This window comes from Vipera berus (assembly GCF_964194415.1).
Source record: "Vipera berus genome assembly, chromosome: 1".
NCBI classification, from domain to species: Eukaryota; Metazoa; Chordata; class Lepidosauria; order Squamata; family Viperidae; genus Vipera; species Vipera berus.
Genome location: NC_138202.1, coordinates 186,374,933 through 186,400,320, shown reverse-complemented (window position 1 = coordinate 186,400,320; position 25,388 = coordinate 186,374,933). Strand labels below are relative to the sequence as shown.

The 25,388-nt window shown below is 39.8% G+C and overlaps 1 protein-coding gene across 4 annotated transcripts in view; it reads right to left on the bottom strand.

The window, feature by feature from the left end:
• The window catches only part of HDAC4 (histone deacetylase 4), a 392,113-nt gene that overhangs the window by 112,403 nt on the left and 254,322 nt on the right, over nucleotides 1–25,388 (bottom strand). For all 4 annotated transcript variants that reach the window (XM_081338797.1, XM_081338799.1, XM_081338798.1 and 1 more), the window contains 3 exons: nucleotides 24,642–24,828; nucleotides 18,605–18,738; nucleotides 14,057–14,177 (listed from right to left, as the gene is read on the bottom strand). In XM_081338797.1, the coding sequence (XP_081194923.1) occupies nucleotides 14,057–14,177; nucleotides 18,605–18,738; nucleotides 24,642–24,828 (442 nt within the window). The remainder of the gene's footprint in view (nucleotides 1–14,056; nucleotides 14,178–18,604; nucleotides 18,739–24,641; nucleotides 24,829–25,388) is intronic.

Sequence of the window (25,388 nt, the reverse complement as noted above, 5' to 3'; positions counted from 1 at the left end):
GATCTGTAGTTGTGATGCCAACCTTTTGATCTGACTTCCACCTAGCTTTCAATTGGGTATATTGAAACCAAGAGTAACATGTTTTCTTGTCTTAACTCCTCTACTGGTTTAAGTTGCCAATCATTCCCTTGCAATCTAAGTAGTTCCTTATAAGAAACCATATCCATACTCACTCCCATAGATACGCCCTCTATCGCGTGTCTAGGAATTCCCCAAATCGGTATTTTATAATTTAACTTATAATAATACTTTTTCCAGACACGCAATAAAGCACTTCTAAGAATATGGGATTTAAAAGCCCTGTCTACCTTCTTATCATAAAGCAAGTATGCATGCCATCCATATACCAAATCCCATCCCTCAAGATGAAGTATTCTCTTGTTAGTTAGATTAAGCCAATCACTAACCCAGGTCAAGGCAACCGCATCATAGTACAATTTCAAATTCGGCGCCTTGAATCCCCCTCTTTCCCTGGCATCTTGTAAAATCTTGAATTTAACTCTTGGTTTTTCCCCCGCCCAGATAAATTCGTTAATGCCCTTCTGCCATTGATCAAGGTTGGCATCCTTTTTCAATATAGGTATCATCTGAAACAGAAAGAGAAACTTTGGTAGAACATTCATTTTAACAACTGCAATTCTTCCCAGTAATGATAATTGTAATTTTTTCCAATTATTTAAGTCCCTTTGTACCTTCAACCATAGTGTTTCATAATTATTCTTATACAATTTTACATTTGAGGCTGCAATATATACTCCTAGATATTTAACCTTCTTCACTATTTCAAAACCTGTTAATTTAGATAACATATCCCTTTCACTCATAGATAAATTCTTGGATAATATCTTAGTCTTATTACTATTCACCTTAAACCCAGAAACCTTACCATACTGAGTTATAATTTCCATCAAGTCTATAACCGACTGTAACGGTTGGGATACTGTCACAACCAAGTCATCAGCAAAAGCTCTCAATCTATAATCATTCTGTTTTATTTGAATTCCCTTTATCAAAGAGGACTCTCGAATTTTAATTAGTAAAATCTCTAATGTTAAAACAAACAATAATGGTGATAGGGGGCAACCCTGTCTTGTACCTTTTTCAATTTTAAAAGTCTCTGTTAATCCCCCATTAACTATAATTTGTGCAGTTTGTTGTTGATATATAGCTTTAATAGCATGTAGAAAACCTTCTCCAAAATTCATCTCCTCAACAACTCTTAATAAAAATTGCCAATTCAATTAGTCAAAGGCTTTCTCTGCATCCAAAAATATCAATGCTGCGGAGACTTGGTTGTTCTTATCCAAATATTCAAGCAAGTTAACAATTTGTCTTACATTATATTTCATATACCTCCCAGATATAAATCCCGATTGTTCACTATGAATCATTTGTTTCAAAACTTGCATTAATCTATTAGCCAATACTTTAGCAAAAATCTTATAATCTGTATTTAAAAGCGATATAGGTCTATAATTTTTAGGTTGAGTAAGATCTTGATCCTCCTTTGGGATCAACGATACAAAAGCTGTCCTCCATGATGGAGGAACTGCGCCTCCAGTCTGAATTTCATTAAACAAAATCTTTAAGGGTTCAATCATTTCAGGCAACAACTTTTTATAGTAAATTGCTGTTAATCCATCTGTTCCCGGAGCCTTGCCCAATTTCAACTGTTTAATAGCTAAAGAAATTTCTTCTGATGTAATTGGGCAATTCATCTCAAGTTGTTGTTCTTGTGAAAGTCTTGGAAAATGAGCTCCTTGTAAATACTTGTCTACATCTAAAGCTTGTATATTCTCTTTAGAATATAATTTCGAGTAAAAATCTAGAAAACTCCTCTTAATCAAATTTTGTTGGTAGACTTCTTTTCCTTTATATTCTATTTTGTCTATAGTACGTAATTTCTGTTTCTTCCTTAATTGATAAGCCAACCATCTACCAGGCTTATTGGCGTTACAAAAAGTATTGTGTTTGGCATAACGCAAATTAGTTGCTACTTGATCAGCCAATAGCATATTAAATTGTTCTTTCAATAAATGTATTGAGATCTTTAAATTATTATCCAATGGATTCAAAATGAACTTTTTCTCCTTAGTTTTAATCTCTTCCTCAATAGATATTCCTCAATATCTAAACGTTTTTGCACTTGCTTACGCCTATAAGCATTATTCATATAAATCAAAACCCCTCTCATATAGGAGTGGCAGGGGGATGGAGAGGAAACATCTGGAAATCATGCAAGAACTTTTCCTTTTATTATTGCTATTATTCTTCCAAGTTGCAAAGGAAAAGCAGAAACAGCCCAGCCACGTAGGTCAAGCTCGGCTCTCTTTCTCTCTCTCTTAAACACGGTTCATCAGGAGCTCTGGTGCTTCCCATGCTTGCAGCGGGGAGACTGGAGGCTTTTTCACCAACCCGGGGCAACTTTGCAAAAAACAGCAAAAGAGCATGGAGAAGTGTGGCTCAGCTGTACTTACACACCCTGATCCTGCACTCCCGCCGCGCCCGCTTGTTTTCCATTCGCTTGCAGGGCGCTCAGAAGCCAGAGGTGCTTGAAAGCCAGTGTGGGACACTTGGAGGCCACCCACGCGGGGTGCATTGGAAGCCACCCGCACCCGCTCAGAAGCCACCTGCGCAGGCCACTTGGAGGCCACCTGTGCCCGCTCAGAAGCCAGCGCTGCTCAAAAGCCACCCGCACAGCCCGCTTGGAGGCCACCCATGCAAGGCACATCGGAAGCCACCCACACCTGCTCAGAAGCCATTGCTGCTCGGAAACCACGTGTGGGGGGCACTTGGAGGCTGCCTGCGCCCTCAGAAGCTGGCAATGCTTGGAAACCACCAGCGCGGGGCGCTTGGAGGCCGCCTGCGCCCACTCAGAAGCCAGCGCTGCTTGGAAAGCACCCGCGTGGGGTGCTTGGAGGCCATCCACATGGGGTGCATTGAAGTCACCCATTCCCGCTCAGGGGCCGGGGCCGCTTGGGAGCCACCCGCGCAGCCAACTTGGAGGCTGCCCACGCCCACTTAGAAGCCGGCGCTGCTCGGAAACCACCTGCACTGCTCGGCGGTGTCGAGGCCACCCACCAGGACTTCCAGCTGGCTGGTGGTGTGAGATCCGGACTCCCAGCCTCCCAGCTGATCAGCGGTGCTGTCTTCTGGTCGGCAGCTCAAATCCTGACTCCCAGCCTCCCAGCTGATCAGCGGTGCTGTCGTCTGGTTGGCAGCTCAAATCCGGAGTCTCACCCTCCCAGCTGATTGGCGGAGCAATGAGCAGCTGGCAGGCCAGGTAGCCGGGTTGCTGTGCAGATCCCCCCCTCGATTGATTCTCGAGCCTGAGGCTTGACAGCCGCTCCTGCTCAAAAGGCAGGGTTTGGCGGCCGGCAAGGTGCTCGTGCGGGGCTCTCCCAGGGATGGCAGGCCGAACGGGGACCAGCCTCCCCCTCTCTGCGCTAGAGCGGCACCCACGGAGGCAGCCAAGGGCAAGCAGGACAAGGCCGCTCCTGCTCGAAAGGCAGACTTCGGCAGCCGGTGAGGCGCTTGTGTGGGGCTCTCCCGGGACTGGCGGGCAATGGGGGAGGAGCTGATCGCCTTACCAGTACCTGGGACTCCAATGTGCCTTCCAGCCACATGTGCCCTGAAGAAGCGCCGATCAGAAGTCAATCCGGTTGCTGCACAACGAGTCCCTGGGGAGGGTGGGGCCTCGCTCTGCGCTTGCGTGCGCCCTCTGTAGGGTTCCTGCAGGCCGCTGCCAAGCAGCATGCTTTCCGGTAGCAAGTGAGCTGGGAAGGAGTGGAGAGTGGGGGGGGGAGGTGACGGGGGGAGGTGGGGGGGAGGAAGGCGACGCCCCGTACCACCAGCCAAGTTGAAAAGCCCTGATTTAAGAGAGCTGACTTCCACATGCTAAGAGAGAGATTAGGAAGGATTCCATGGATGGATATTCTAACAGGATAAACAGTTCAAGATGCTTGGGAAACTCTGAAAAATGAAATAATGAAGACCCAAGCTAAACTAATACCACAGAGAAAGAAATACAAAATGCACCAGATGAGACTAGCATGGTTCCAAAGAGCTCTCTGACAAATTGTGGGACAAAAAGGTCAAATAAAAAAATTGAAAGAGGAACACATAACTAAAGCAGAATACCAATAGCCTGAATCTGTAAGAAGGGAGTCAGGAAAATGTAGGCTCAGAATGAGCTAAGACCAGCAACTAATGCCAAAAATTATAAAAAAGTTTCTTTCAATATATAAGGAGCAAGAAGTGAAGAAAATGATAGATCCACAAATGGAAGCAGATGGCAAGATGACAAACAGCAGGGGAAAAAGCAGAATTGCTCAATTCCTTTTTTGCATTTATTTTTATGCAAAAGAAACAGCCCAATTTATCAAAATCAGCACTGAGGGAGACAAAACATGAACACAAGACAAGATAGGCAACAAAGTGGTAAAAGAACACCTACCTACTTTGGACAAAGTCAAATATTAGATACTTAGGTAGGAAAAACCAAATGCATTGATATAGAATAGGTATTATCTGGTTCAACATAGTAATTGAGAGAGAGATCTAGGTTTCCTAGTGGACCACCACTTAAGTATGAGCCTGCTATATGCTGCAGTTGTTAAAAAAGCCAATGTAATCCTGTGTTGCATCAACAGAGGAACAGCATCAAGATCACAACTGATTATACTGTTTTATACCACACCAATGAGATCTCATTTACTGTATGCAGTGCTGATCACCATGATACAAAGAAAGATGCTAACATGTTGAAATTGTGCAGGCGAGTACAACAAAGGTGATAAATGGTCCAGAGGCTAAATTGTATGATGAATGGTTGAAGGAGCTAAGTATGTCTAGCCTATTGAAGAGGAGAAGGTGGGGCATGACAACTGTATTGCAATACTGAGGGGCTATCAGAGAAGAAGTGATTGACTTATTCTCCAAAGCACAATATAGCAGGATAAGTAATAGAATAGTACTGGAAGGACCTTAGATGTCTTCTAATCCAGTCCCATGCTCACCTATTCAGACAAGTGACTGTTTAGCCTCTTCTTAAAAATCTCCAGTGATGGAGTAACCACGATTTCTGAAGACAAGCTGTTCCACTGGATAACTGTCCTCATTGTTAGGAACTTTCTCCTTAATTCCAGATTGCTTCTCTTTGGTCAGTTTCCAACCACTTTTTCTTGTCCTGCCCTCTGGTGCTTTGAAAAATAGTTTAATGCCCTGTTCTTTGGGGCAGCCCCTCAAATACTGGAATACTGCTATCATGTCACCCCTATTTCTTCTTTTCTTTAGACTAGCCAAACCCAAGTCCTGCAGCTGTTCTTCATGTTTCAGTCTCATTTTACTTGCTCTTCTCTGAACTTTTTCCAAGGTCTCAACATCTTTTTTGTAGTATGGTGACAAAAATTGACTGCAATATTCCAGGTGTGTTCTTACTAGTATCTTATAAAGCAGTACTAATACTTCATGTGATCTTGATTCTATGCCTCTGTTTATACAACCTAGGATTGTATTAGCTTTTTTGGCTGCTTCTGCACACTGCTGGCTCATATTCAAGTGATCGTCCATTAGCATTCCAAGGTCCCTCTCACAGGTACTGTTTTTGAGCCAGGTGTCACCTAATCTGTACTTATACCTTTGATTTTTCCTACCTAAATGTAAAACTTTGCTTTTCTCCACATTAAAATTCATTTTGTTGGTTAGGACCCATTGTTCAACATTGTCAAGGTCTTTTTGGATCCTGAGCTTGTCTTCTGGGTGGAAGCTTGTTAAAGAGAGATCCAACCTAGAAATAATGAGATTTTTCTGATAGTAAGAACAATTAATCAATGAAACCATTTGCCTCATAGATTTGTGGGTGCTCCATTGCTAGAGGTTTTCAAAAATAGACTGGACAACGATTTGACTGGGATGATATAAGGCTCCTGCTCTGAGCAATGGGTTGGACTATAAGTCTTTTCCAGCCTTATGATTCTATGATCTAACAAGCAATCTTTCTGAGCTGCCTTTATTTGCAGCACAGCGCTTCCCCAAAAGATGGTACTGCAAGTTAACAAGCTCATTGACTTTAATTTGTCAGCTCACAGCTGTTGCCTGTAAGTGACAAGACTTTAATCACTTTCACACCTTAAGTTTTTGTTTGCCTCCTAAGCAACTTGGGGCCTGGAGCCTAGTGCATTGGGCAAATAGCTGGCACTAGTGAATTTCTTTCAATTTATGTATTCCCCATTATGTGCCTACTTACTCTCTTGTAATACCTTCCTCTCCAAAGAATATAAATAAAAACATTAATTCTCTTTCTGCTAATTATCCCAGCACCAGAGTGAAACAGTGGGGAAACAGGAGCAAAGGGCTATAACATTTGCCCTTTACCAACTTCCTCATACAATTCTGGAAACCTACCCCACTGTTTGGATTTGCTGTTAAGCAAAGGAAAGCTGAAGTAAAATAATAATAATAATAATAATTATTATTATTATTATTATTATTATTATTATTATTATTATTATTATTATTATTATTATATTATTATTATTATTATTATTATTATTATTATTTAATTTCTATACCACCCTTCTCCCGAAGGACTCAGGGTGGTGTACAGGGCAAATACAATAAAAATACAATGTACAAAAGTTAAAAAAGGAATTAAATAATACAGCCCAATTCCAATAAAAATTAATACAATTAATATTAAAATACCCCAAACCCATCAGACCAGGCCAGCTTGTTCAAATAAGTATGTTTTTAGGTCACGTCGGAAGGAGCGAAGGTCGGGAGCCATCCGGAGCTTAACCGGTAAATGGTTCCAAAGGTCTGGCGCACCCACAGAGAACACCCTCCCCCTGGGGGTCGCCAGTTGACACTCTTTGACCGACGGCACCCTAAGGAGGCCCTCTCTGTGGGAGCGCACTGGACGAAGGGAAGTTGATGCCGGTAGCAGGTGCTCCCGTAAGTAATCCAGACCCATGCCATTTAGGGCTTTATAGGTCATTACCAGCACCTTGAATCTTACCTGGAGGGCAACCGGAAATCAATGCAGCTCGCAGAGTAGAGGTGTTACATGGGAGTATCGAGAAACCCCCACCATCACTCATGCGGCCGCATTCTGCACCAGCTGAAGCCTCCGAGTAGTCCTCAAGGGCAGCCCCATGTAGAGAGCATTGCAGTAGTCCAAACGGGAGGTCACGAGCGCATGAGTGACTGTACACAAGGCATCTTGGTCCAGATAGGGCCGCAACTGGCGCACCAGGCGAACCTGGGCGAAGGCCCCCCTAGTCACAGCTCCTATATGATCTTCCAAAGAGAGCTGTGAGTCTAGGAGGACACCCAAGTTGCGAGCCCTATCTACGGGGGGTAATATCTCACCCCCCATGGTTAGAGATGAAATAATCTGAATTTCCCGAGATGCCGGCACACACAGCCACTCAAATCATAAGCACAGTTTTGTGTTCTTGTTGTTTTCCACAGCAATCATGCGACTTAGTGACTGAGTTGCTGGTTCCAATTATAGTCACTAAATGAAGTTTATCTGATATGTAAATGTTGCTCTACTGTTGTGATAACTTGATTTGCAGAAAATGTTGAACAGTATGAATCTGACCAACGCTATTACTATAGTCTGAGTTAGAAAGACTTAATCAGTTATTTTAGATATATGTTTTGCAAGGGTTTTATAAAGTGCTGTTGCATGAGTTATCAAATTATGTTAATTTTATTTTACTGCTTTTCCTCTTATTGTTTATTTTTTGTTTGTTTTTGTATTTTAGTGGTATTAATTAAAGCTCTTGAAAGAAATGTAATAGCAAGTTGGATCGCTTTTTCCATATTTGGTGGCAATGTTATAAAGTTCAATAACTTTGTACAATGATCCATATAAGAATAAATCAATTTTTTAAAGTTTAATTTCTACTTCATCCTGCAGTTTTTTAATTAAATTTTACCGATCTATAATGTTTTTAAGTACTGAAATCAGCTTTGCCCAGGGGTTGTTTGATTATTTCCTTGGAAGAATGGCCATCCAAATTGTTGGAGTATGTTTCAATATACAAAATAACTTTGTATCTTATCTGACACAGAATTCAATTCTATTTGAAAACCATTCTTGGTGTCAGGATAATAATTTAATAGCTAAACAACTTATGTAATGATGTAATGCAATGTAAGGTGGATGAAGCAATAATAGGAATAACTCAGCAGGAGTCTGTATCCCTTTAACAGCTTGAGTATAAAAGGGAAGGCCTTGCTGGAGTCTTTCTCTCTCCTCGGTTTGGTGTTTCCTGTTTCACCACGTGTATGTATCTTGTTTCTAGTGTATATTTGTAGATAGTGTAATATAAACCACCATTTAATACAAACTACTGTTTACTGTATTTATTCCTGGGTTACCTCAGCACAATAAGACTGTGCATGCTCTGACTCTTGAACTATAACTTAACACACAGATTTTGCACTTCATCCAAAATGTCAATGTACAGAATCTACAGAAACTATAGTCTATGTACAAAATTAACTTCATGCAATATTCCAATTACAATAAATTTCCAATAAAAGAGAAGGAGAAGTGGGGAGAAACGGGAGGGGAGTGGTGAGGGAAAGAGGAGAGGAGAGGAAGAAGAGGGAAGTAGGAAAGAAAGGAGAAAGGGAGAAAGAAAGTAGAGAAGAGGAAAGAGAGAGAAGGAAGGTGGATACAGTGAAAGGGGAAATGGATGAGCAGCACCCAAACTTACGTGTATGTATCTATGTATTGCGGTATAAGCCGCCCTGAGTCTTCGGAGAAGGGCGGGATATAAATGGAATTAAAATAAAATAAATAAATAAATATTTCTTGACTTGTTTGTGGAAGAAATGGAAAAATAAAAATGAATATAAACTAAAAAAAAAGATTTCCAATACAGATTCAAATTATTATAGCTTATAATCAGTTATTTAAATTGTATTGACCATGGTTCCAAATATGTACTCTTATTAAAGTTTAAGCTTTAAAAACTAATTCTTAATTGACTGTTTCCAATGGTATATTAGAAACTATCTCTATGATATGTCTATATTTTAGAACTAGTTTATTTATTTGTGTTTTACCATTTTATTTCTCTTTGTTTCTAGTCTTTCTCTAGAATGTACAATTAAAAAGGGGAAAGAAAAAAGGAATTGGGAATCTTTCTCACAACCCCCCCCCTTCATGGATTACTGACTTGTCGTGGCGAAGGAACTTGCGTAAGTCAATGAAGCTATGAGCTGTGCCGTGCAGGGCCACCCAAGACAGACAGGTCATAGCAGAGAGTTCTGACAAAACGTGATCCACTGGAGAAGGAAATGGCAACCCACTCCAGTATCTTTGCCATGAAAACCCCATGGACAGTACCAAAAGGAAAAAAGATATGACGCTGGAAGATTAGCCCCTCAGGTCGGAAGGTGTCCAATATACTACTGTGGAAGAGCAGAGGGCTAGTACTAGTAGCACCAGAAAGAATGAAGCGACTGGGCCAAAGCCGAAAGGATGCTCAGCTGTGGATGTATCTGGTGGTGAAAGGAAAGTCCGATGCTGTAAAGATTTATTCTCAATAGGAACCTGGAATGTAAGATCCATGAATCAAGGCAAGCTGGACATGTTCAAACAAGAGATGACAAGACTGAACATCGACATCTTAGGAATCAGCGAACTAAAATGGACAGGAATGGGTGAATTTAATTCAGATGACCATCAGGTATACTACTGCGGGCAAGAATCTCTCAGAAGAAATGGAGTAGCCTTCAAAGTCAATAAAAGAGTAGGAAAAGCAATCCTGGGATACAATCCCCAAAATGACAGAATGATCCCAGTTCAAATCCAAGGCAAACCATTCAATATCACAGTAGTCCAAGTCTATGCCCCAACCACTGGTGCTGAAGAGGATGAAACTGACCAGTTCTATGTAACCCTACAGCACATTATAGAACTTACACCAAAAATGATGTCCTTATCATCATGGGGGATTGGAATGCTAAAGTAGGAAGCCAAAAGATAACCAAAAGAAAACAATGGAATAGGGAGGACTACAGAACTCTTCAAGAAAATTGGAGAGATGAAGGGAATTTTTCATGCAAAAATGGGCATAATAAAGGATCAAAATCGCAGGGACCTAATAGAGGCAGAAGAGATTAAGAAGAGGTGGCAAAATTACACAGAAGTATACAAGAACGAGCTTAACGTCCCTGATAACCACAATGAAGTGGTCACTGACCTCGAGCCAGACATCCTATAATGTAAAGTGAAATGGGCTTTAGGAAAGCTGAGCAACAACAAAGCTAGTGGAGGAGACAGTATTCCAGCTGAGCTATTCAAAATCGTAAAAGACGATGCAGTAAAAGTGCTACACTCAATTTGCCAGCAAATTTGGAAAACTCAACAGTGGACACAGGATTGGAAAAGATCAGTTTACATTCCAATTCCAAAGAAAGGCAGTGCCAAAGAGTATTCAAACTATCGCACCATTGCACTTATTTCACATGCTAATAAATTATGCTTAAAATCCTACAAGCTAGACTCCAGCAGTATGTTGATCAAGAACTACCAGAAGTACAGGCAGGATTTTGAAGAAGCAGAGGAACTAGAGATCAAATTGCCAACGTACACTGGATCATGGAGAAAGCTAGGAGGTTCCAGAAAAACATCTACTTCTGCTTCATTGACTATGCTAAAGCATTTGATTGTGTGGATCATAACAAACTGTGGCAAGTTCTTAAAGAGATGGGAGTACCAGACAATCTTATTTGTCTCTTGAGAAACTTCCATGTGGGTCAGGAAGCAACAGTGAGAACTGGACACAGAACCACTGATTGGTTCAAAATTGGAAAAGAAGTCCAGCAAGGCTGTATACTGTCACCCTGCCTGTTTAACTTATACACAGAGCACATCATGGGAAAGGCAGGGCTAGATGAATCAAAAGTTGGAATTAAGATTGCTGGGAGAAATATCTTCAAGCTAAGATATGCAGATGATACCACTCTGATGGCAGAAAGTCAAGAGGAACTAAAGAGCCTCTTGTTGCGAGTAAAGAAGAATGCAAAAGTTGGGTTGAAACTAAATATTAAGAAAACCAAGATCATGGCATCCGGGCCTCTCAATTCCTGGCAAATAGATGGGGAAGAAATGGAGGTAGTGATAGTTTTTATTTTTCTGGGCTCCAAGATCACCGCAGATGGGGACTGCAGCCAAGAAATTAAAAGACGCTTGCTCCTGGGGAGGAAAGCAATGGCAAATTTAGACAGCACACTAAAAAGCAGAGACATCACCCTGTCAACAAAAGTGTGTATAGTCAAGGCTACGGTCTTCCTAGTTGCAATGTATGGCTGTGAAAGTTAGACTATAAGAAAGGCTGAGTGCCAAAGAATTGAAGCCTTTGAGCTTCATCGGAGAAAACTGTGTAGAGAGAGTTTCCTCCTTTAAATTTCTGGGAGTCTACCTCTGTGAAGATCTGACCTGGAAAGTTAACACAACTCAGGTGGCTAGAAAGGCCCAACAGAGGCTTCACTTTCTTAGGGTCTTGCGGAAGAACAGGGTAGAACAACAGCTAATGACCCTCTTTTACCGGTCTACTATAGAGAGCGTCCTCTCGTATGGTATTGTGGTTTGGTATGCTGGTCTGACAGCTGCGGATAGGAAAGTATTACAGAGGGTAGTGAGCACAGCACAAGACATTGTGGGCTGTTCCCTGACACCACTGGATGACATCGCCAGGGCTCATTGCCTTGGAAGAGTGAGGAAGATTCTCAGGGATGACTCACACCCTGGACGGTATCTCTTTACTCTCCTACCATCTGGTAGGAGATATAGGAATATAGCCAGCCGTACCAACAGGCTGAAAAATAGTTTTTATCCGTGGGCTGTTAGGCTTTTAAATGGGACATAATCTTATGCAGAATTGACTTGGGAGGCCGGTGTGTGGTGTAGTTGGTTCACATAGTGTGGTGGGATGGAGGGTTTGTTGTCACTGTGTGTTGGGGGGAGAGAGCACGGGCGGAGGCTCAGCTAATCTCAATGTACACATGTTGTACTTTGACAATAAAGGTTTATTATTATTATGGTGCTGGAGAAGACTCCTGTGAGTTCCTTGGAGTGCAAGGCGATCAAACCAGTAAGTCCTAGAGGAGATCAACCCTGACTGCTCTTTAGAAAGTCAGATCCTGAAGTTGAAACTCAAATATTTTGGCTATCTAATGAGAAGGAAGGACTCACTGGAGAAGAGCCTAATGCTGGGAAAGGTTGAGGGCAAGAGAAGAAAGGGACGACAGAGAATTAGGTGGCTGGATGGAGTTACTGAAGCAGTAGGCATGAGCCTAAATGGACTCCAGAAGATGGTAGAGGACAGGAAGGCCTGGAGGAACATTGTCCATGGGATTGCGATGGGTCGGACACAACTTCGCAACTAACAACAACAATCACAAAACATCAGTGGCCCCCAACCTTTTGAACACCAGGGACTGATTCTATGAAGAAAGCTTTTTCCATGGACTGAAGGGGGCGTGGTTTTGTGTGCTGCCTTTATCCCAGGGATGGGGCTTCGCTTGTTTATGAGGCCCGGTTGCTGGCATGCCACGGACTGGTGCTTGTCCATGGACTGGGTGTTGGGTACCCTTGCATTGCATGCTTTCCCCCTCCAGCTTAGTATCTTTATGAATCTACTGGGTCAGTCAGTATGGTTGCCTGATGCAAAATTGCTGTTTTTTTATGTGTCTTTTAACTGGTTTTAACTGTTGATTTGATATATAAGTCACCCAGTTTTCTAGAGTGGCAGGCTATAATAAAGTTTATTTATTTATTTATTTATTTATTTACTTAAATTTATATGCCGCCCTTCTCCCTAAGGACTCAGGGCGGCTCACAACAATAAAAATTAAAAAAGGAAAAACACGGAATGAAAAGTTTAAAAAGAATTAACACAATGATAAATTAATAAATAAATACAATGATAAATTAATAAATAAATACAATGATAAATTAATAAATAAATACAATGATAAATTAATAAATAATTAAAATGAACTTGGATTCTTGAAATTTGATCAAATTGTCTACTGTTTGTCTCCAAAAAGTGTAACAGAAAATAAATAAGCACCCCTCTTTATTCAAACATTAACAAAGTATGTCCCCAAAACAATATTCATCATGAGAGAGGCTTCGTTTAGCTGCAGTAGTTTATCAATTTCCTAAAAACATGCAAGATATTTTTTATGCCCATGAAAAATCTTTTGATTTACAGGAATATGTAATCTTAAGGGTTCCTAATCTTAACTGACTATAATATCCAGATAATCAACCATGCTGCATCTTCAGAATACAAATCATGAAGAAATAATTTATAACAGTAAAATCATGTCTCAATCTGATCCAAAAGGGACTATCAAAAAGCTAAGTTTGTATGAAGATAAAAATTCCCAAAGGAAAAGTCCTCAAGAGTTTACTTTGGTAGACCCTTACAAAAAAAGAGATACATACTTATTAATATATGCTTGCATGATCTATAAAACCTGAGACAACAAATGTACCAAAAGTTATTTGATGTGACATATGACTCTTGTTTTAACAGGCGGAGGGGGAATTACTGCATGAATCCTAAACATTTATTTTATTTTATTTTTTATTTTAATTCCATTTATATCCCGCCCTTCTCCGAAGACTCAGGGCGGCTTACAAGCTTAGCAGTAGCCTTCATTCTATGTATATGCCTGCTTATTAGGGCTTTCGCCCCCCCCAAGCGGCATTATTACAAAGTCAGCTTATTGCCCCCAACAATCTGGGTCCTCATTTTACCTACCTCGGAAGGATGGAAGGCTGAGTCAACCTTGAGCCTGGTGGGATGCGAACCTGCACTAATTGCAGGCAGCTGGTGTTACTTAAGGAGGCATTAGCCCAATGCTCCACCAAGGCTCTGAATAAATGAATAAATGAATAAATAAATGAACATGAATAAATAACATACATTTCATGCTTTTTAAATGAACTTTGTATCTATAGATTCCTAAATCAAAATGAACAACTGGAAAGCAGGTAACATTACATTTTCTGTTGTACCTAACAATTTCTTGCTGTCCAGTTTCTGTCTGTTCAGAGGGTTGGTACCATAAATCAGCGTGTGTGCTTCTGAATGCACAGTCTGTAATTCTTCTAGAGTTGCTTTTCTTCCACGGATACACTACAGGAGAAAAGGAAGCAAGTGAAATTCCATTTTCCTTGATGAAAAAGCAGCATCCCAAATAGAAAAATATGAAGAAATTACATCAGAAATGCACTGACTTCAAAAGGCTTCTCTATTTTAAGTCTGAAATGTTGAATAATTGTAGGCAAAATAAAGAATTTTAGGATTCTTGCTCTTTCAGAGACAGAAAAACAAGACTATTCTTACCACAAATTACTGTTTTAGGAACCTTATGGAGTGAGATGGACATTCTTTTACCTAGAGATGGTACTTCCTTCTGGTACTTACAGTATAAAGCAGGACCACCTCTGTCAGGAGGAGGAAATCCCCATATTTCCCACATCAGAATGACACAGAACAAATGGCTGTTAACCTTCATGCCCTCCTAACCCTTCTAGAGATTTCTTAAAGAGAAATTATAGAAAATTTTCATTTTTTCCAGTTTCCAAAAAATGCACTATGGAAATATTAGAGAAATTAACGGTGGAAGAACAAGATCAGGAACTTTAATCCCAGAATGTCTAAAGAATCTTCTGCTGTAAGAAGAAAAATGCATGGTCAATTTTATAATATTTGTTGAATGCATAAATGGAAGACATCTTACAGATGTATAGAATAAAAAAAATCCCTGTTAAAGCAGCCAAGATTTCCACTCGCTATAAGTGAATGAATAAAAGCTGTTTCCTATCATCTAATATACCAAGGAAAACAATCTTTAATACAAATGTAGATGAGAGATCAAGGACATGTATCCCACCTGTAATGTTTACAGCTGCTCTATTCACACAAAAATTGGCAGAAATGCATATGCCAACTGCATTGTCTGAAATAAGCTGCACCAAGGGGGGGGGGAGATGGTGGTATTGCAAGCACTTTATTGCAACTAAGAGAATATAAAATACTATTTTATATGGTTATCATATAAAATATATAAATCAGAATTTCACCAGTGTAATGTTAGGTTTGAATGGGTGCACCTTGTTTCAAAAAGACATATAAGAGAGGAGTGAAATAGCACTGCCATTGGGATTAGGTTTACCTGAACATGTATCCACTATTTTTGGTGCATTGTTAAACTTCTTCATTTTTAACAAAAATGTTCAGTAAAAACAGTCAAAGACAAACCATGAATGTTAGAAGGGTCAATTTTAATCAACCAAGATTGATTAAATAAAATTAATAAGGAAGATCCCAGTAGGAAGAAAACCTTAAAAATGTAGTAGCCAGCTGGAACCTCTTGAAAGGGGAATTGAAATCATAGTGCAGTCACAAACAATGCTAGAAAGAAACATAAGGGATGAAATGTCACTGAATAAGGGAGCTTGATAAGGAGCTGAAATAAAGAAATCTATTTACTGGAAATGGAAGGAAGGGACAATTTGACCAACATTCTGGTCCCAAGTTATTTATGAATTATATGTTATAAACCTGGCTTGGCAACTCAGTGACAGTCAGTGCATTTATGGGTAGCCAGATGCCCCACAGCAATCTATTAGTTATATTCTATAAGCAGATATACCTTCCAGAACAAATGTTAAAAATAGCTCCACTTTACAGTAATCTAAATGTGAAGTCATCATGGTATGAAATATTATAGAGTGGCTGTCCTTCTGTTGGAACCAGTGTAGTTAGTATACCAGCTAAAGTTGATAACAGACACTCCTAGCCATCATGTGACCCTATAGCAGAAAAAACTACATGCAAATGTTAAATAGCATAAGGGACAAAATGGTATGTTGTGGGACATCATAGCATAGCTGCCAGGTTGTTTACCACAACCATTAAGATTAAGACTTCTATCCTTGAAGTAGAACTGGTAACCAATTTAACCAAGTGCTCCCAATCCCTACCTCACAGAGATGGTCTAGAAAATACCATGATTAAAATCTATTGTGAAATCAAGCAGGTTCAACATACACTCCTCTCTGTTCTGCAAGCATTCATCTATACCATGGGTCAGCAACCTGAAACAGTGAAAGAGCCACTCAGAACCGGTTCCCTCACAAAAGGAAAAACTGGGAGCCGCAAAAAATGTGTGCGCATGCGCGTACATGCGCGCATGCGCAGAACAGGGTTTGACTGAAGAGTGGAGCCAAGGCGAGATACGCACCTACCCTGCATATTTGAATTCATTGGTTGAACTTTTTTAGTCCCACTTTTTTTTGGGGGGACTGCACATGGCAGAAGACTGGGAGCCGTAGGAGACGGCTGAAAGAGCCGCATGCGGCTCCGGAGCCGCGGGTTGCAGACCTGTGATCTATACAATAGCTGATTCTGTACCCAAATCAGTCTAAGCACAGATTGAAAGGGCTGACATAAATGGTGTCCTCCAAATACATGTAAAGTGGCATTATTATCACCCTCTCAAGGACCTTGTCCTCAATAAACTACCCACTAACTGGACAATAGTTTACAAAGTCCTCTGGATCTAGGTAAGATCCCCCCATAAGCCTCCCCTACTTGGTTCCAATAAGCCAAATTAGGGAGGTGTCAAAGGAGCATATCATAAGGTAGACAACCATAAGCATCTTGTCCATATATTCAGGCCTCATAAACTGAAAGCGATTTTACCTAATTGAAACACATCACATACTAATTCAGCAAATATTATATCAAAATAAGTCTTTAAACTGGCAAGAAACTAAGTTATCTAATGCTTGAAGTGCATTGTAAATCTATCACAATATTTATTTGAGACTCCAATACTGGGCTTTCTAGGATAGATGAAAAAAACCTTCCATCCCTCCTCAGGACAACTACTTGAGGTTATAATTGAACCTTAAAATAAATGTTGTCATTTTCAGTGCCATGCTACAGATTCAGTGACATAGACCAAACTATGTCCAGTCATTGTTGTGACAAATTGTATACCCCTTGTGCTCTAGCTGTTTCAGGATCCTCAGAGAAACAAGGAGAAGCTTTAATTCTCAGTACCAGGGAGGCTGTCAAGAATAATTATGACAATTTATTTCCTCACTGTCAACAAATTCACTGGCTGTGATTTCTGGAAAACTGAATTTTCAAAAGGCAAAAATTCAATAATTGAATTATTGAGATATAAGACCAATTCAGCCATGCAACTAATAATTGAGATAGGTATGGGGTGTTTTTTTCCACTGTCTGCGTTCCTATGGAGAGTGAGAGGAATATATTGGCACAGATGCTTTAATCTGGATTCCTATATGCATGACTAGGAGTTGGCAACCTGTGGCCTGACGCCCAGTATCATCCATGGTCCCAAAAGAAATACATTCAAGTCCAAGCAAGACAGAGTATTCATTGCCTTCTCAGGCTGTCAGGACCCACCCCAAACCACGTCTTAGGAAGACAAAACCTCTTGGAGCCAAATCTTAGTCCAAAAAGAATCTTTACTATGCTTGGTTGTAGGAAATGAGACAGGGCTTAATATTTCCATGATGTAAACCCTTATAAAGAGTTCTCGGTTTAACCCCCCTTAATCCCCATTTGGTCAGTCCCCCATCCTTCCTCTCGTATCATCCATCTCGTGGGAAAAAGGAAGTTAGGACCCTTTTGTTTATTGCTGTCTACCGTGACAAAAACCAGATGCTAGCCCCCCCTTTTGTTTCCCCAGTTCAAAAGGCTTCTCCTTTCCTTTGAAATGCCTATTGCCGGTTCAATACACATCTATCCTCTTCTCTTCGGGAGATGGCAGAATCCATGGGATATGTTTGAAACATTCCATTTATGAATATGATATAAATGGATTCTGACAGAGGCAGTCATTTTGTCAATGGCTTAATCAGCCATCTCAGTGTGGGAAGAGCAATAAGTCTCCCAGAAAAATGGCAATATAGTTTCTGCACCCTATGTTAAAGAAGGTTACCAACCCTTAGCCTAAATGGTTTCTTTCAATTTTAAGATTTGAATCATGGAATAATAGATTTAAAAATATACCTAGTATAACAGAAAATGCTTCTCTTTTCTTTGATAATTTACATGAAAAACAACTATGAACAGCAGTGATGTAGTGATGTTGTCAATGCTGCAAACATTGACATGTTTTGCACTGACAATATAAGAGACAGCCTGTTACTTTAATTGCTTCATTGGGGGGAAGGAAAACTACCCGGATGTTGTGAGAAGATTGGAAAAGCTCGCATACAGAATGGGAAGTGAAACCTCATATGTAAAACTAATTGGATAATATGATTTATGACATGTAGATAAGGGCGGGGATTGTGTGTGTGTTATGATGGGTTTGGGGGGGGGGAGATTCAGATTCTGGCATCCCTCCATGAGTGCCGATGTTCCGTTTCATTATTAAGACTTTTTAGATAAACAATGCTTGCATTTTGTTTGAAACTGTGTCTTTTATCGGAACAATGACATCATGCATTTCAGAAATTTCTGCTGCGACATCTAGAGATTAAGCTGCCAAACTCACTGTCCCTCCATTCTATTACCTCACACTTGCTACGAAGACCTGTTTCCTGAAGCCGTGACCAAATGCTCTGGATTCTCCCTGCATGTTCTGGATGACTGTTTGTGTTTCCACAAATGCACTGGTGTTTCAGCATCAAGGTATCATATACAAGACCTGCATCAAAGGATATGAATTACTTCAGGCTACAATCTTTCTCCTATTGACAAGGTGAACGAATTCCCCAATGACCTTATGTCTCTATAAAGTTGCATAAGAATATGTTATTTATACATTGTATATGCATATGGAAAAGTATATTTTGAAATAGAAAATTTAAAAATAAAAATGTAAACACAAGTTTACTAAGTGGAGATAAAAAGTTCTAACTTTTTAGACTCCAATTTATTTTATTTCCATCAATTCCAGGACTTCTCTGATATTTAAGTAAGAAAGTAGCAATAGTAATAGCACTTATATACCACTTCATAGTGCTTTACAGCCCTCTCTAAGCAGTTTACGGAGTCAGCATATTGCCCCCAACAATCAGGGTTGTCATTTTATCAACATCGAAAGGATGGAATGGTGATCCAACCTAGATCCAGTCAGAATCAAACTGCTGGCAGTCAGCAGAATTAGCTACAATACTGCATTCCAACCACTGCATCACCACAGCAATTACAATGTTAATAGAAAATAGGGCACAACCCATTATTATTGTTGAAGATATGCAAAATACTGTTTTAAGAGAATATTTTGGGCTGGCTGAGATATAATTGTTAAATCATGATTTAACATGATGAAAATTGCCACTTATTTTCCACCTTCTTTTTCTTGCCAAGAGCAGAAAAATATAGTATAGTGCTGCATTTTCTCTGAAGGAGTAGGTACATCATTTGGGATATTTATTTATTTATCAAATTTAGAAGCTGCCCATCTCCCCCACACAATGCTTATGGGCTGTGCACAAATATAAGAACATAACAGCTGTATATAAATACTAGGAAGCATGTTTTGGATTACTGTGCCCATTTGCCTGAGGTGGAAAGTAGGTAGATCCATTTTTATTTGGAGATCTATTCTGACGGCATATGAAACAAGCATTTCTAAAACAACGAAAACTCTTTTCTTTAGCTCTATATTATGCAAACATTTTACATTTCTTAAATTTAGAAATTTAAGTTTTCTAAATTTGAGGAGTGAAACATTCATTTTCAAGGTCTATTTCACAGGCTCAGTGGGTTAGGATGCTGAGCTTGTAGATCAGATGGTCGGCAGTTTGGTGGGTCGAATCCCAAGTGCCGCGTGACAGAGTGAGCGCCTGTTACTTGTCCCAGCTTCTGCCAACCTAGCAGTTTGAAAGCACGTAGACATACATAAGATATAGAAATGATGACCACATCATCTATGTATTGTTGTGGTTGTTGTTAGCTGCTTTGAAACGGAGATGAGCACCGGCCCCTAGAGTCGGAAACGACTAGCACGCATGTGCGGGGGAACCTTTACCTTTATTGTATTCTAGAATTTGCTTACTGTAGCTGTTACTTTAAAAAAAAAAAGAACAGAGTTAAAAACTAGAAAGGTCTCTTAGATTTTTACACAGTAATATACAAGGCAAGCTACTACAATTATGTGAAAAAGTAAGTACACCCCTTTGAGTTCTATGGTTTTATGTATCAGGACATACTAAAAAATAATCTGGTCCTTAGCAGATCTTAAAAGCAGGTAAATACAACATCAGATGAACAGCAACGCATGATATGTTACACCACATCATCATTTATTTTACAAAAAGAAATCCAAAATGAATCCATCTGTTTCAAACGTTTACTGTTTTCATTGGCATGAAGAGGCTAAATAGCAACTAGGTGCAGTTAATCAAGTGCCCTTGACCAATTGATCATTAGCAAGTGTGACTTCCTCTATAAAAGCCAAAGTTTTAAGAATTTACTGGTTTCCAGCACTGAGTGTATATTAACACAATGCCAAAGAGGAAAGACATCAGCAGTGATTTTAGAGAAGCAACTGTTGCTGCCGATCAATCTGGGGAGGGTTATAAGGATTAATATTAAAAAAAAATGTAAAGAGGAACGCATAACTAAAGCAGAACACCAATCTACAAAGATGAAGTCAGGAAAGCTAAGGCTCAGAGTGAATTAAGATTTGCAAATGAAAAAAAATAATTAAAAAAGGTTTCTTTCAATCCTGTAAAAAACACAAAAAAGTAAAAAAAAATTGATCCACTAATAGGAGAATACGATGGGCAGTGGGGAGAAAACAGAGCTGCTTAATTCATTCTTTGTATATGTCTTCACACAAAAAGAAAAAAATAACTGAACCTAGCAATAAAAAGAAATGTAAAAGAAAACACTTGTCCACCTTAAGATGAGTTTAAATCATCAGGATCATTTGGATTACTTCCCAAAGTCCTGAAGGAGCTGGCAGACCTGATATTGGAATCACTGAACCATACCTTTCAAAGATCCTGGAGCACCAGGGAACTACCAGAGAACTGGAAAAGAGCTGACATGGTTCCCATCTTCAAAAAAGAGGGAAAAGTGGATCCAGGAAAATACAGACCAATTAGCCAACATGAATTTGTCCAAGAAAAGATCACGTCTTTTATAAACAAATCTTATTTCAATCTTTGACAAAGTGACTAAATTAGTAGACCAGCAAAAAGCAGTGGACGTGGGATACTTGGATTTCAGTAACACATTTGACAAAGTAGATCACAGCATACTTCTTAGTAATTTAAAATATGTGGGGTAAACAATACCACCATGAGATAAATTTGTAACTGGCTGACAAACTGCTTCCAATGCGTAGTCCTAAATGGTACTACATCTACAGGGAGAAAAGTAAGTAGTGGGATACCCCAAGGTTCTGTCTTAGGCCCAGTACCCTTCAATATCTTCATAAACAATTTAGATGAGGGAATAGACAGGGGAACACATCAAATTTTCAGATGACACCAAGCTGGCAAGAATAGTGAACACCCCAGAAGATAGGCTCAAGCTCCAGAAGGATCTCGACAGATTTAACACTGGGCCCTATCTAACAAAATAATATTCAATGGTGAGAAAAGTAAGGTTTTACACTTAGGTAAGAAAAAACAAATGTAAAGGTATAGAATAGATGGAACCTGGCTCAATAGCAGCAACTGTGAGAAGGATCTAGGAGTCCTAGTAGACAACCACTTAAATATAAGCCAGCAGTTTGGTCGCTACTCTGGAAATAGTGCAGAAAAGAGCAACAAAAATAATTAGGAGCCTGGAGGCTAAAGCATATGAAATACTATGGTGGGACCTCAAGAGAGTTGTGGATAAACAAATGAACTGAAGCAATGTTGTAAAGAAGAGTGGGCCAAAATTCCTCCAAAGAGATGTGAGAAACATATAGTCATACAGTAAATGATTACTTCAAGCTATTGCTGCTAAAGATAGTTCTGCAAGCTACTGAATCATAAAGTGTACTTAGTTTTTCACACATGGCTTTTCCATTTTGGCTCTCTTTTTATGAAATAAATGATGACAGTGTAATATGTCATGTGCTAATGTTCATCTAAAGTGTATTTCCATACTTTAAGGAATTGTTAAGAACAGATGATTTTTACCACGTCCTGATATAGAATTCAAAGAGGATGTATTTTCTTGTTCACATGACTGTACTTTATCAGGACTTTATTCCTATTCAAGCCCAGCCCATTGTTAGCTAACAATTTGCAAGAGAAATTAACTTTAGCCATCTGGATTTTGGTAAAATTGCTGATGTTCCAGTTTATTTGTTGAGATAAGAATATTGACTATGGAATAAATGTTTTAATTAGTTAGTTTGTTAGAATTTATTTTGGATTCACAGCTCCAGACCAGCTTTCACTGAGATGCCAACTACATGCTCTTTTGACCAGGAGGCCTTGATGACAATAACTCATCACTGTTAAGACACTGCAATACACTATGTGGGGCTGCCTTTGAAAATGACACCGAAGTTGCAAGTAATTCAAATATTCACATAAACTAAATTTTTTGACTAAAGATAATCCTTGACTTTTGATCACAATCCTGACCAGATTTCTGTCATAAGTTGTTGCACTCGTAAATTGAGTTATCATGTTACAGGACCCAACTTTACAACCATTTTTACTGCAGTCGTAAGTCGACTTACATGGTTGTAAGGGGAATCTAGCTTAAGCGATTGTAGGCTTTGCTGTTGTTTGGCAGAAACTTTGCAAATTATGATCATATGACAATGTGACACTGCAACTGTTCATAAATGTGGGCTGACCGCCAAGTGTCCAAGTTGCAATCATGTGACCACTGGAATGGGGTGATAGTAGTAAGACCTAATTCAGGTCATAACTGACTTTTTTGGAGCTGTTGTTATTTTGAAGCATTGTTTAGCAAACATTTGTTAAGTCAAGGACAACTTGTAATTGCTGAAAATGGGGATCCAGACTTATATACTTGTAATTGCTGAAAATGGGGATCCAGGCTTATATACTCTAAACATGGTTCCTAGACAGACAGAGCCAGTTTGGTCTAGAGCAGGGGTAGGCAACCTTGGTTCTTTTACGACTCGTGGACTTCAACTCCCAGAATTCCATGAAGTTGAAGTCCATGAGCCATGAAAGAGCCAAGGTTGCCTACCCCGGTCTAGGAGTTAAGACTGAATTCTAATTCCACTTGATTGCTGGCTGGGTGATTTTGGATCCTTCTCACCCCATGACATCAGGCTCAGGTGACAAGATGGTTACCTCCACCAATGGATCCACACTCATTTGATCCAAAAAAAGTAGATCCTGCACTTGCAGGAAAATGCTCAGAAGAAGAAACAAAAGTGATTCCTACAGTTTTCAAAAGTTACAGTAGCTTTAACTCATGAAATAAAAGACTTATTTGAATGTATTTTTGAACACACATTTTTATGCTGGACCCTTCACTTCATATTCTAGGCCAAAATATTTTTTTGCATTTTCCTTATATTATCATTTCCCCAAAGGACTCAATAGGCCCAGGTTTCTGTTGCCCTCCCCCTTTCTTTTCCAACAGATCCTTGCCAGGCACTTCACATTCTGTCAGGATGTGAGCAGCGGCAAAACTACTTATGACAATTTGGTTTAGTTTAGTTTAGTTTATTAATATTTCTATACCGCCCTTCTCCCGAAGGACTCAGGGCGGTGAACAGGGCAAGAATAAAAATGCAAAATACAAATATTAAAAAAAGATTAAATACATGCCCACTAAAAAACAATCAATACAATACAATTAAAATCCCAATAAAACAGCAATAAAAAACCCCACCAATCCCCCATCAGGCCAGGCTGGCTTGTTTGAATAAAAATGTTTTTAGATCGCGGCGAAAGGAGTGAAGATCGGGCGCCATCCGGAGCTCTACCGGTAACTGATTCCATAGTTCCGGGGTGCCCACAGAGAAGGATCTCCCCCTGGGGGCCACCAATCGACATTCTCTGATCGGTGGCACCCTGAGGAGGCCCTCTCTGTGGGAACGCACAGGGCGAAGGGAGGTTGATGCCGGCAGCAGGTGTTCCCTAAGGTACTCCGGACCCCTGCCATGTAGGGCTTTAAACACCATTACTAGTACCTTGAATCTCACCCGGAAGACAACTGGTAACCAATGTAGCTCACGGAGCAGAGGTGTAACATGGGAGTATCAGGAGACTCCCAACACAACTCTCGCAGCTGCATTCTGTACCAGTTGGAGCCTCCGGGTGGTCCTCAAGGGCATCCCCATGTAGAGAGCGTTGCAGTAGTCCAGACGAGAGGTCACGAGCGCGTGAATTTGGTCTCAAGAAAACCTATTCTGCTCCTACAAGTACCTACTGAAACAAAATTAAGACATCCCACTATCAATCAAAGGACATTTGCCAAGAACATCCAATCACTATACAGCAAGGCAACCCCACTTCTGGACCAATACATATATGAAGCTTTGCTAAAATGCTTAACAAAGCATCTGCTGCCTTTGTGATCTTCCTCATCCAGGGAACTCCAGAAAGTTATGTAAGAGAGTTGGGCTGCCATTATTCCAAGAGATTTCCCCCCCCCCCCACATATTACCTGTTGTGAACTGTGGCTTACACGATGTCTCTTGTGTAGATAATGGAAAATTGGCAGAAGCAGGTAAAGACTGAGCTCGAGAAAGTGGCCGATGTCCACTAAAAGATATAGGAATGCTAGCAGCTTCCATGGATGCCTGGTAGTTTCTGAGCTGATGAATGCGCTGCTGCTCCAGTAAAAGAGTTTGCTATAAGGGAGCATAAAATGTATCATTGTTTGAAGACTTGTTTTACAAATCTCTTATTGTTTGTGAACAATTACTTCATAATATTCTACTAGCCATTTGCTTTATTAGCCAATATGTTGATCACAATGATGTTTCTTAGTTTAAGTAATAAAATGTCTGCAAGAAAACAAGCAATGTCAGAGAGCACCAACAACCCCTCAAATAAAATTTTCATAGTAAAAGTTGATTGTTTGTCTGAAATTGGAGAGTTAAGACAAAATTCATTCTCAACTTCTCTAAAAGCAAATTGGGTACGTCATTGAATTCTAAACTACAAAATATCCAACTGAAGAATATCCAGCTGACTCAAGAATCACCTTTAAATGATGGACCATAACTGTAATACATTAGCAATATTTTAACCATCTTTAGGTAACAAAGAAAGCAAAAGAGAAAGGAGAAAAATGGCAAAAAATGGGTTAAAGACCGAAAAAGAGTTCTAGGTACATAATTAGGTACAGAAAATAAAGAAAACATTTAAAAAATTAAAATGAATCCAATGCTGTATATTGAGTTGAAGA